At 49.3% G+C, this 12,652-nt stretch overlaps 1 protein-coding gene across 5 annotated transcripts in view; it reads right to left on the reverse strand.

The window, feature by feature from the left end:
* LRSAM1 (leucine rich repeat and sterile alpha motif containing 1) overlaps window positions 1–12,652 on the reverse strand; it is a 44,337-nt gene that overhangs the window by 29,177 nt on the left and 2,508 nt on the right. For all 5 annotated transcript variants that reach the window (XM_082613030.1, XM_082613031.1, XM_082613029.1 and 2 more), the window contains 8 exons: window positions 12,425–12,481; window positions 11,872–11,916; window positions 10,384–10,461; window positions 8,953–9,021; window positions 6,870–6,954; window positions 5,756–5,877; window positions 4,739–4,829; window positions 179–309 (listed from right to left, as the gene is read on the reverse strand). In XM_082613030.1, coding sequence (XP_082469156.1) covers window positions 179–309; window positions 4,739–4,829; window positions 5,756–5,877; window positions 6,870–6,954; window positions 8,953–9,021; window positions 10,384–10,461; window positions 11,872–11,916; window positions 12,425–12,481 — 678 coding nt within the window. The remainder of the gene's footprint in view (window positions 1–178; window positions 310–4,738; window positions 4,830–5,755; window positions 5,878–6,869; window positions 6,955–8,952; window positions 9,022–10,383; window positions 10,462–11,871; window positions 11,917–12,424; window positions 12,482–12,652) is intronic.

The raw sequence follows: 12,652 nt of genomic DNA on the forward strand, positions 1-12,652 counted from the left end.
CGTGGGCTGAGGCCACCGAGGAAGCCTTGTGAAAGCTTCTAAGCACACGGGTTTGAAGGGAGGTGAGTTTTAGTTTGATAGAATCCGGGGGCTGACGCTCTGAACATCTCCCCAGTGCCCAGAGCGCCTGCGTACCCCCTGCCCCAACGCCGCACGCCAGCACTTAGGTGCACCTTACCTGCCATTCTACCTCCTCGCTGGAGAATCTGTCCGTGGGCCCACTGGGGCTGTCCCGGGAGTTCTCGGCTCCATCTTGCTCCAGGACTGGCAGCAGGTACTGAGAAGGGGGGTAGTATTCCAGCCCTGACGCTGCAAGAGATGGACACCAGCTGACCAGGAGGGAGGAGAGGACCTCGGAACCCAGAACAGTCCGCTCCGGCCTCTCTCACCCGGCACCCCACTCCTGCCAGCATCCTGTCCCACCCCTGCCTCAGTCCACTGCGCCCCTCTGCTAGACGCTGAGCCCTCGTGTACTGCTCACAGGTCTGACGCCTGGGCCTTAAATGTGGCAAGAGCTCAATAAGCATCAGCTGAGTGAATAAACGCCGCCCCCTCCCCCCCGCCCCCACCTGCCTCTTTACCATCCAAATGAGAATGAGGTGATGGAAAAAGCCTGAACTTAGTAAAGAAGCCTGGGTCCAAGACCCAGCTTTCCCCATTATTTCTTGTGTATGGGCAAGATGCTTGCCTTCTCTGGCCCTGTGTAGTGTCCTCCTGCATCATCTGAAAGGATTCATAATCTTTGCCCATTCTGCCTTATTCCTGCTGATTTGTAGGTGCTCTTTATATACTGTAGTTAATAACCTTGGGTCTATAACATATGTTGCAACTATCTTCTTCCAGTTGGTAACTTGTCTTTTTAACTTTGATGATAGTATCCTTTTGAGGTAAAGTTGTTTAGATTTTAATGTAGTCAAAGCCACCTTTTTTCCCCTACCAAAGGATATAAATAGGCAATTCACAAGAAATACTAAAAATGGGCAGTAGACATATGAAAAAATATTCAAATAATCAAGGAAATTACATTAAAATAATAATAGGCTCTCTTGTTTACCCATCAGATTAGAAGACTTTTAAAGATCTCACCAAGCAGTAGCCAGGTTGTGGGGAAGAAGAGTCCTCTCAGATACTCCTCATGGAATGTAAACTGATGTAACCTCTTCAGAGGCAACACAGAGTGCTTGTCCCTCCTACACCTACCAACCCTACTATTGCCTGCCAGAGAGGTGTGGGGTAAAACATTCATTCCAGGGGAAAACTCAAGATAACTTCCATACATAAGCGATGGGGCTCCGCCATGTGAAATACTCTACAGCAGTTTACAACAAGGCAGATCCACACATTCTGGGATAGGAAAAGGCCCAAGACCTATTCTTGAGTGAAAAAAGTAGGGCATAGAATCACCTAGTATGACATCTTCTGTGGGGTTTTTTCTTCTATGTTTTTAAAAGAGTGAAACCAACGATTTTACGTACATACATATACCTACTACACAGTTTAAATAAATGGAAGGATTTTTTTTTCGGTTGTACTGCTTGGCTTGTGGGATCTTGGTTCCCCGACCAGGGAATGAACCCAGGCCCCGGCAGTGAAAGCGCCAAGCCCTAACCACTGGACCGCCAGGGAAGTCCCTGGGTTATTTTTTAAACTGTATAGTAGGTATACATATGTTCACTGCGTTATTCCTTACGTCTTTTGTTCACCTACTATTGCATAACTTTAAAATCTTTTAAAATAAATGGTTTGGTCTAGCTCGACCATTGGCTCGACCATTACAATCACCTGCTGCTCAAAGGTTAATTTGGTAGATACATGGCCTGATTAGCTGTTGTGTGATGCACGTGTAACTTCTCTTTCCTTTTTAACTGCAGTATAACATACACACAGAAAAGAACACAAAATCTTCATGAACAGCTTGATGAATGTTTAAAAGTGAACACACTCTCAGAAGCAGGAATCAGGGTTGGTTCAGAGCTCAGGTGCTGATAAAAGTGCATGTTCCTTTGCGTCTGGCTTCTCTCACTCCACGTGTATCTGTGAGCTCATCCAGCTTGTTGAGCACAGCAGCAGCTTGTTCTTTCTGGTTGCTGTGTGGTGCTCATTTGTGAGTATAAAACAGCTTACCACTCTGCTACGTTACAAATAGTCCTGCTATGAGAATTTCCATACGTAGCTTTGGGCATTTGTTCATACGCATTTCTCTCTTGGGCACCTACCGAGGTGTGGAGCCAATGGGTCATAGGGTATTTGAATGTTCAACTTGAGTAGATACTGACAACAATTTTCTGAAGACTTTTCGGGTTTATGCTCCCACTGGCAGAGTATGGAAGCTCCAGCTGCTCCGCATCTTCCCAATTCTTGGTATTGACAGATTAACTTTGGCCATGTTAGTGGGTGTCTTAGGGTTTAAGTATTTCTTTGCAGTCGTTTAAAAAATTATTTATTTATTTATTTATTTTTGGCTGCATTGGGTCTTCATTGCTGCATGTGGGCTTTCTCTAGTTGCGGTGAGCAGGGGCTACTCTTTGTTGTGGTACGTGGTGGGCTTCTCATTGCAGTGGCTTCTCTTGTTGCAGAGCATGGGCTCTAGGCACACGGGCTTTAGTAGTTGTGGCACCTGGGCTCTGTAGTTGTGGCTCGCGGGCTCTAGAGTGCAGGCTCAGTAGTTGTGGCGCACGGGCTTAGTTGCTCCATGGCATGTGGGATGTTCCCGGACCAGAGCTCGAACCCATGTCCCCTGCCTCGGCAGGTGGATTCTTAACCACTATGCCACCAGCGAAGTCCTTCTTTGCAGTCTTAATTTGCATTTTGAAAAATAGATTTTTATTGGAGTATAATTGCTTCACAATACTGTGTTAGTTTCTGTTGCACAACACAGCAAATCAGCCAGATGCATACACATGTCCCCATATCCCGTCCCTCCTGAGCCTCCCTCCCATCCTCCCTATCCCACCCCTCTAGGTCATCGCAAAGCACCGAGCCGATCTCCCTGTGCTATGCTGCTGCTTCCCACTAGCTAATTATTTTATATTCCATAGTGTATATATGTCGATGCTACTCTCACTTCGCCCGAGCTTCGCCCTCCCACCCCATGTCATCAAGTCCATTCTCTATGTCTACGTCTTTATTCCTGCCCTGCAACAACTAGGTTCATCTGTACCATTTTTTTTTTAGATTCCATATATATGCGTTAGCATACGGTATTTGTTTTTCTCTTTCTGACTTACTTCACTCTGTATGACAGACTCTAGGTCCATCCACCTCACTACAAATAACTCAATTTCGTTTCTTTTTATGGCTGAGTAATATTCCATTGTATACATGTGCCACATCTTCCTTATCCATTCATCTGTTGATGGACACTTAGGTTGGTTCCATGCCCTGGATATTGTAAATAGTGCTGCAATGAACATTGTGGTGCATGTCTTTATTTTTTTTTTTTTTTTTGCGGTACGCAGGCCTCTCGCTGTTGTGGCCTCTCCCGTTGCGGAGCACATTAATTTGTTAATGTGGTGTATCACATTGATTGATCTGAGTATACTGAAGAATCCTTGCATCCCTGGGTTAATTTGCATTTTTTAACTGACTAAAACCATGTTGAGCACTTTTATCAGATACTATCAGCCCTCTGGATAATCTCTTCTATAAAATTCCGATTCAAGTCTTTTGACAACAGCTTTTCCTTATTGATCTGTAGTTCTTTTTGTCTCCTAGGAATAAGTCCTTTGTTGGATATGTATGCATTGCAGATATCGACTCCAACTTTATGGCTTGCCTTTTCTTTCCCCATGTGGTGTTTTTTGAAGAGAAGTTTTTGATTTAATGAAATCTAATCTATCAGTCTTTTATGGTTAGTGCTGCCTGTCTAAGGAAGAGGTTAGGTTAATGTTCTTTTTTTTCCCCACATGAATATCCAATTGATTCCGAATTGTTTATTGAAAAGACCTTTGCTTTTCTTTCTCACTGCTTTGCAATGGCACCTCTGTCACAAATCAGATGACCATATGTATGCAAGTCTTGGCCATGTTCTAAAATTTCCACAGGTGGACAAGAGCCCCTAATTAAGCACATCCAGGCTGACAGGAGGTAACTGGGTGTACTGCTTTCCCCTCCTGGCACCCAGTCCAGGGGTGGCCCTGGGTTCTCGCCGCTCCTCCAAGTCCAGCCCTCGGTGGCCTCTCTCCCGGACGACCCCAGTGACTTCCTAACTGGTGCCCGTCCTTGCTTCCTCCAATCCCTCCTCTTTATTGCGGCCGGAGTGGTCTTTGTAAAAAGCAAATCTGACGAAACCCCCCTCCTGTCTGATCCCGGCCGGGTGCCCTCCCCAGCCTCGTCTGCTCCTCTCGCCTCTACTTGTGCACCAGCCTCCTGGCCTTCTCTCCGTCATGCTTCCCACTCCCCCGCCCCTCCAGGCCCTTCAACATGCACCTCCTTCTGCCAGGAACATCCTTCTCTCTTTTCTAATCATCCCTCAGGTTTCAGTCGAGCCACTTTCTTGGAAAGACCTTCCCCGAGGGCCCAGCCTAAACCAGGGGCCCCGTTCTACTCTCTTGTAGCCACGATCGGTAATCGTACTTCCTTGTGTGACGATCTGCTTTGCCTGTTTCTCCTGCCAGATCTGGAGAGCTCTGAGCAGGCAGGGACCGTGGCATCCCCCAGCCACCTGGTTGGCGCAGAGCAGTCCCAGGGGTCACGTCTGGTGCTCCCTGAGTGAAGGAGGCAGGCTGCCTGGCTTTACCTTTGCAGAGGAACTGCTGGATGGCCTCGGTGCCGGCGCCGCACACCTCCTGTGGGGGGTAGACCATGGATGACGCGTCCAGGCTCAGAGTCTGCAGACACAAGGGGACCCCTCTTTACACGTCGTTCACTTCACTGCTCAACGCGATCAAGATGTATGGTCTTTAAAGAGGTAATCAAGTTTGACACAAAGTCACCTGTCTGGGCCCTAATCCAGTATCAACTGGTGTCCTTAAAAGATGAGGAAATTAGGACACGGACACATACTGAGGGAGGACGATGTGAGGACACAGGGAGAAGACGGCCGTCCACAAGCCAAGGAGAGAGGCCTCAGAAGAAACCAACCCTGCCAAGACCTTGATCTTGGACTTCCAGCCTCCAGGAACGTGAGAGAAGAAAAGTCTATTGTTTAAGCTCCCCAGCCTGGAGTGCTTCGTTAGGGTAGCCCTGGGAGACTAACACAGTGTCCGCGGTGCTCACTTTCCCCTGCCCACTACCCCCTGCTCTGATGAATCTCAGTTTCTGCAGCTCCAAGCTGAGGCCACTCCCTCCCTGACAGCGCCCGGGCTCTTTATGCCCTGGATCCTCCAGGCACAGCAACTTCCAACCACATCAGCTTCCCTGCTCTCCCCTTAATGTGTCCTGGGCTTTCCCACCTCCTGCCTTTTCCCGAACTGTTTCCTCCACCTGCAATGCTCCCGTTACCCGTGTCTACTTCTCCAAAGCTTTTTCCTCTTTCAAGGCCTGGCTCAAATACCATGTCTTTCATAGAATGTTAATTAACCCCATCAGGATTTGGCATTATCTCTTCACTCTAGAAATCTGTTTTCCTGCCTCCATCATGGCAGCAAAAGTCACATAATTACAACGGTTCACACTTCAGGCCCTGTGAGCCCCTGAGGACATTGAGACCTCTGTGACCCCAGCACCCCGTGACCAGGGCAGGCCTCCAGGAATGTGGGAAGGGAGCGGTGGGAAGGCCAGGTAGGACCCCAGGCGAGAACATCTCCCCACCTACCTCCAGGGTTCGAACGTGCGCCAGCATCTGCGGCAACCTCTGAATCTCGCTTTCACTGATGTCGAGAGTACGCAGGCTCCGAAGCTCCCCCAAGGTGTCTGGAAGCTCCTTCAGCCTGTTGTCTGGAGGGATCCCAATGGCACGGCTCAGCACCCCAAAACCCCTTCACCATCTTCCTGCCTGACTCCCGTGAGGACCCAGGGAGGAGGGTGCCCCCCTCTGAGCCTGGGGCATGTGCCAGGGCCTGGAACCTGAGACTCCATGAGGAAAAACATGGCAGTGGAGTTTCAGTGACCTGGGTTCAAGTTCCCATTCCACCACTTATTAGCTGAGTGACTTTGGAAAACTGACGCCCTCCCTGGACCAGTTTCTCATCTGTAAAATGCAGATGATAATACTATTTGGCCTCATAGGAATACTGAGGGATTCAATGAGATTATGCATATGAGGTGCTCAGCACAGGGCCTACCACATAGTAAGTGGTTAGTAAGTTGGGTACCATTATTTTTTTCATTGTTTATATGTTACAAATGGGTAAACTGGGGCATTCTGTACAGAAAGTGCTTAAGGCCAACAAGAAATGAAAGAGTTGGGGGTACGGGGAGGCACGCATTAGAATCTCGGCCTGTCACTATCGCACTGGGTGGTCTGGAGCAAGTCACTGCTCTCTGAGCCTCGTTTTCCTCACGTGTAAATTGGGGATAAGATCTCCTTCCTCTCCCTACCTCAGGGATTTGTCATGAGGCTCACGGCACCGCTGAATTTGGAAGTGCTCTTCAGAGGCGGGAAGCACTATTCAGAATCACTCACGCCCAGTCCGTCCACCACATTCTAAACACCAGTGACTGAGCCTCGGGGGCCTAGCTGTCAACATCGTCTGCCCTCCTCCCTGAGAGGCCCTGGCTCAGAGGAGTCACAGGAACCCTCCAGATGCCCTGTCTCTGGTTACCATGAAGACAGATGGACTAAATAGGAAGTCAGACAGTTTAGAGTGACACCTGGGGGCTGGCTGCCCTCGTGCTCAATGGTTCTCAGGAGGAGCACCCTGTGGATGCCGGCTGCGTCAGCCCAGAGCTGACCAAGGGTCACACGGACAGGTTTTCCTGGCCCCTACCTTTCACATTGAGGGTCTGGAGCTGGATCAGGTTCCCAATGGAACGTGGGAGATACGTCAGTTGATTCCTTTCCACGTTCAACACCTAAGAAAGAGGGAAAAATGGCATGAGAATGCGCACACACAGACAACAGTGTCTACCCTGCTTCAGGCCAGGCGTCATCCGGGCACCACACACACCTCTATCTCCTGACAGCCCTGTGAGGAAGATAAAGATTGTTATGATCCCATTTGAGAGATGGGAAAACTGAGACTCAGAGCGGTGAAGTCATGTGTCCAGGAGGGCAAAGCCAGACTTTGAACCTAGTTCTTGCTGAGGTTGTATCATTTATATTGACCACAAAATAGCCAACAATGGCCCCACAATCAGGGCGGGAGGAAGAAGGGGACGAGCAGATTCAGGGATCCAGGTGAGGCAGCATGTGATGAGGCCTAGGTATCCCAGTGTTAGTAGAAGGAAGCTGGGCTGCATAAAGGCAATGGGATCTGCCCAAGGCTTCAAGGCTGGCAGCTGGTGGTGCCGGGATTGAAACCCCGGGCTCGCTGGATCCCAAAGGCCACACTCCCTCCAGGATGTGGCATCATGAGGTGAGCGAGGCTGACAGGATGACACACGAGGAAGCCATTAAAAATAGATATGATGGAAAGGGAAGCACATTAAAAATAATGTGGCAGGGCTTCCCTGGTGGCGCAGTGGTTGAGAGTCAGCCTGGCGATGCAGGGGACACGGGTTCGTGCCCTGGTCCAGGAAGATCCCACATGCCGCGGAGCGGCTGGGCCCGTGAGCCATGGCCGCTGAGCCTGCACGTCTGGAGCCTGTGCTCCGCAACGGGAGAGGCCACAACAGTGAGAGGCCCACTTACCACAAAAAATAAAAATAAAAATAATGTGGCAGATGAATATTTGATGAACCAAAGGATGGTTACGAGTTATTATCAGGTATCCAAAGGTTACAAAACAGTGAATGCAGCAATTCCACAAAAATATATACGTAAACAATTCCGAAAAGATCCTACACCCAGGTATTCATTGTGGCTCTCTCTCAGTGGGGGCAGTTACTACTATTTAGCCACATGTCCTCCATGTGACCCTGGGCAAGTTACAGTCATCCCTCTGGACCCGTTCTCTCTTCTGTAAATGTGATAACAGCACCCACCTCGCAGGGTAGTTCATTCAAGTCATCTTGAGTCTCCTCCATGTGGGAGGCAGTGCGCTAGTTGAGGACGCTGCCCGCACAGAGATGACAGTTCGGGAGGGGAGCCAGCTGAGCATAACTAGTAATTACAGACCGCAATCAGTGCTCTCTGGGAAATACGCGGGTCGAGACAGAGGCAAACAAGATGGATCCACCTAGATGGGGGGGTCGGGGAGGATTCGCAGGGACATTTGGGCTGAGACGGAGGAAGAGCCACTCGGGCAGAAGGAAGAGCCTTGTGGAGAGGCCCTGCCGGGGGTGGGGCGCACAGGGCCAGAGGGTTTTAGGAGTTGAGTGCAGACAGTGGAGGGGAGAGAGAAGGAAAGGAGGCTGGGAAGACAGGAGGGCCCAGCATACAGGGTCTGATGGGGCACAGTGAAGAGAAGGGATTTTAATCTAAGTGTGAAGGACAGCGCGTCTTCCTCTGTGAACCGGGGATGATGCTAACACCTGCCTCACAGAGTGGCTGTGAGGAATCAATCAATCGACAGCGCAAGAGAAACGCTTAGCTTGGTGCTGGCATGCAGTGAACGCTCAGTAAATGCAGGGGCTGCCACTGATAGGGAGCAGAAGTGAGACGGTGAGTCAGAGTGCTGAACTCATCATTGGGAAAAGGTAGACTCTCTGGGAGCTCTTTTTCTTTAAAATGGCGGAAGCTCATGATGAAATCCCAAAAGCACATGCCAAAAACAGGGTGGAGAGATGCCCACAGCCCAGACTGCTCTGTTGACGCCATCACTGGGCATCTCAAGAGCAAAGGGGGAGGAGCCAGTGGCACCAAGTGCAGCCCTGGCTAGAAAGAGCACGACCAGAACATTCCAGGTCTGTGTGGCTGCCATTTCTTGCTTAGGTGGTCAGAGGTGGGTGTTCTGTTTCCTGAAGCCATACCTGGAGGGCTGTCAGCTGCCCTATATCATCAGGAAGGGCTGTCAGCTGATTATCATGAAGATCCAGAACCTGCAGAAGGAGAACAAGTTTAACACCTAGAAGTCACCTGCTGAGAAAGGCTCTCTGATTTCAGGCTCCGGAGAGACAGGGTGAGGTTGGGCGGGGGTGCCCCACGCCTCTGGTGTTGAAAGCAGGAGCACTGACCCTTCCTCCCCAACTAAATGATCATTCCATCTCATTTCCTTTCTAAAAGTATCATACCACTTCATTCTCTTATTTATCAAATATTTATTTTTACTGTTGAGTGAAAAAAGCAAGCTATAAAAGAGTATGCATAGATATTCACGTTAAAAACGCCTCATGGGGGCTTCCCTGGTGGCACAGTGGTTGAGAGTCCGCCTGCCGGCAGGGGACACGGGTTCGTGCCCCGGTCCGGAAGGATCCCACATGCTGCAGAGCGGCTGGGCCCATGAGCCATGGCCGCTGAGCCTGCGCGTTCAGAGCCTGTGCTCCACAACGGGAGAGGCCGCAACAGTGAGAGGCCCGCGTACCACAAAAAAAAAAAAAAAGCCTCATGGTATAAATACATATTTGCATAGTAAAATACTACCAAATATGCAATAAAATATTGATAGTAGTTCCCTAGAGTGTGAAATTGTATGTTTTTCCTTATGCTTAACTGTATTTCCTAATGTTTTTAACAATGAAAATGAGCAAAATATATATATATGTGTGTGTGTGTGTGTGCACATACGTACTATAAAATGCATATATACGAAATATATACATAAACATAAACATTTTTTAATGTTATCTTTTTTCTGATTATAAAAATAATGCATGTTGGACCAGAAAAATGAAGAGAAGTAAAAACGACCCCTAATCCCTGCACACCATCATGAGCCATAAAAACCACTTTGATGCCTACGCTGCCAGTCTTTTCTCCCAGTGTGTGTACCCACTGCCACAGCTTATGTTCCTGTGGAACCACCCTGGGGTCTCACCTCACATATACTGTGACTGTATCCCAGTCCTTGTCCTGGGGGAGCTGTCAGGAGGGAGGGAGGTGCCCCAGCTCACCAAGCTTTCACGCACTGACCACACAACACCTGGCGTCCCTCCTGTTCCTTCCTGTTTGGGCCCATTGGTCTCCCTGCTCTCTGCCAGCTCACTTGCTATGAGCTTATGGTTTGCCTTTCCACCTAGCTCCCTAAGGGCAGGGCCTGTGGCTGCTTCTCTTTGCAACTGCACCCCACACAAAGCACAGACAAGGTGCCCGATAAACCATGCTCACTAAACCCCAGAGTCACCATGACACTAGGCATGTCTGGCCTAAACTCTGACAGAGGACACGTGAAGGGAGCAGGGATGCTGGATACCACCTGGAACACCACGCAGAGTCCCCGACGCCTGGGAGAAGGGCCCCAGTACCTTGATGGTGGCGAGACTCAGGAGGCTGCAGGATTTAGGAAGCAGGGAAGTGAGGTGATTCGTGTGGACAATCAACACCTGTGTGGAAAAGATTTTTGACATGTTAGGCTAAAGAAGAGCAGCAAGGAGGGAAGGCTGGAGGCGGGGCAGCCAGCTCAGCTCAGGCTGCTAGGGGCCCCGCCCTGCCCAGTTCTCTGCTCTGGCAGATGTCACAAGGGATGTCTCCAAATGTGGAACCAGATTGACCTTAAAATCTGGAGTTTCCAGGGTGAAAGGGACCTTAGAGGTCTAATTCTACCTTCCATCCCGAGAAGGGATCCCCATGCAGCTGACCTGATCTTAACCTCCCTCAGCTTCAGTATCTTCTTGTGGAAAATAGAGAATAATAACTTCCTGTCTGAGGGCTGCCACTGATGGTTAACAAGCTAACAGACAAAAATCACTTAGCCCAGGGCTGGCACGTGGTCCAGCGCTCAATCCGAGTCATCTATTGCTGTTTTTGTTAGGCGGCAGCCCCTGCATGGATACGCCAGTGTCAAGGAGCTCACTGCTCTGTTGGTATGGAACACGTTTTACCTCCCTTCATTTAGACATTTCATTTAGAATACTCTTACCTATCTGCATTCAAGTCTGCAATGCCTTTCTGAAAAATCATTCATTCCACTCTTAACCTCCCCTGGGTGACCAGAATGAAATGAGTGTAGTTTTTATTATTATTATTTAAACAAACAAACAAACAAACAAATAAATTTTTGGCCGCATTGGGTCTTCGTTGCTGCACGCAGGCTTTCTCTAGTTTTGGCGAGCGGGGGCTACTCTTCGTTGCAGTGCGCAGGCTTCTCATTGCGGTGGCTTCTCTTGCTGCAGAGCATGGGCTCTAGGCACGCGGGCTTCAGTAGTTATGGCTCACCGGCTCTAGAGCACAGGCGCAGTAGTTGTGGTGCACAGGCTTAGGTGCTGCGCAGCATGTAGGATCTTCCCGGAAGATCTTCCCGGACAGGGCTCGAACCCATGTCCCCTGCATTGGCGGGTGGATTCTTAACCACTGCACCACGAGGGAAGTCCCATAGTTTTTACTATTAATAACAATGCGGTTACTCAGTGTCTACTATGTGGCAGGCACTATATTCAGGGCATTTATCTCTCTTTCTACCTGCCTACCTACCTCACCTGTAATTCTAATAAAAGCTCTGTGAGAGTAGAACTATGGATGTCTTCATTTCAGATGTCTTCTCAGATGAAGAAACTGAGATGTAAGAGCCTAAGGAAGTTGCCCAATTCAGGAGGGGCGAAGCCAGGACTGCAAAGCCAGAGCTGCCTGATGCCAAAGCCTGCTCTCCTGTGAACACACCTACTGCAGACTGAAAGGGTGCGATTCAGAGAGAAGGGGGATGTCTGTGCCAGGAAGACAACTCCTAGAATTCCCGCCTGATTTCAAACAAGCAAACAAGCAATAAATAATTCTCTGAAAACGAAGATCTGTCTCACCTTCTTCTGCAGAACTTTGCATGTTGCAAAAGCCCCAAAGGGAATCTAAGATAAGATAAAGAAGGATCAGTGCCTTCCCTCCTGCCAGTTTTTAACTTGTGTTCTGAGTGGCACACGCGTTGGGGAGAGACGGGGCAGGAGGTGAATAAGTCTAAACCTGGGGAAAGCTGGGAGGAACGCTGCTCGGGTGGTCAGCCCTCCCTTTCAATCAGCTATCGGGTGACTGCCTGCCCACGCACCCACCCCACCCCCAACAGGAACGCTATGAGAGGTAAAAGAAAGATCTCTGGTGCTTGGCAGAGAATCCCAGGCTCTCCCAGTGCCCTAGGAATCCGTGAGTACATTTTCTAGACTCTGTGACTCTTGAAGACTATGCTGAAGCCCAAAGATTATCTCAATTCTCTTGGACAAGAACAAAATCTAATGAAACACCTCTTGACAGGAGCTTCTGGCCTTTTAGAAGCCTCAGTCTACATCTATCTTTCCCAGGGACACGTGATCTAAGAAAGAAGGGCAGACAAAAATTCACGGGCCAACCACCACCCCAGTTTACCTCTGAGAGCTCACATTTAGAGATGTCAAGAATGTCATCTGCCCCAGCTTCTTTTGCCTAGGGATAAAAAGAGTTAAAAAAAGAGGGTCCAACCTTCCAGAGTGGACAAATCAGGCAAAGAGACATAGGATTAAGGGGCTTCAAGAGATCACAGACACTATCTGGTTCAACTAGTCCATTTTGAAGGTGGACCAATGACCTCTGCTTTAATGGGGCTTGAGGTCCAGC

Source organism: Mesoplodon mirus (genome assembly GCF_964341445.2).
Source record: "Mesoplodon mirus genome assembly, chromosome: 1".
Lineage (NCBI taxonomy): Eukaryota > Metazoa > Chordata > Mammalia > Artiodactyla > Ziphiidae > Mesoplodon > Mesoplodon mirus.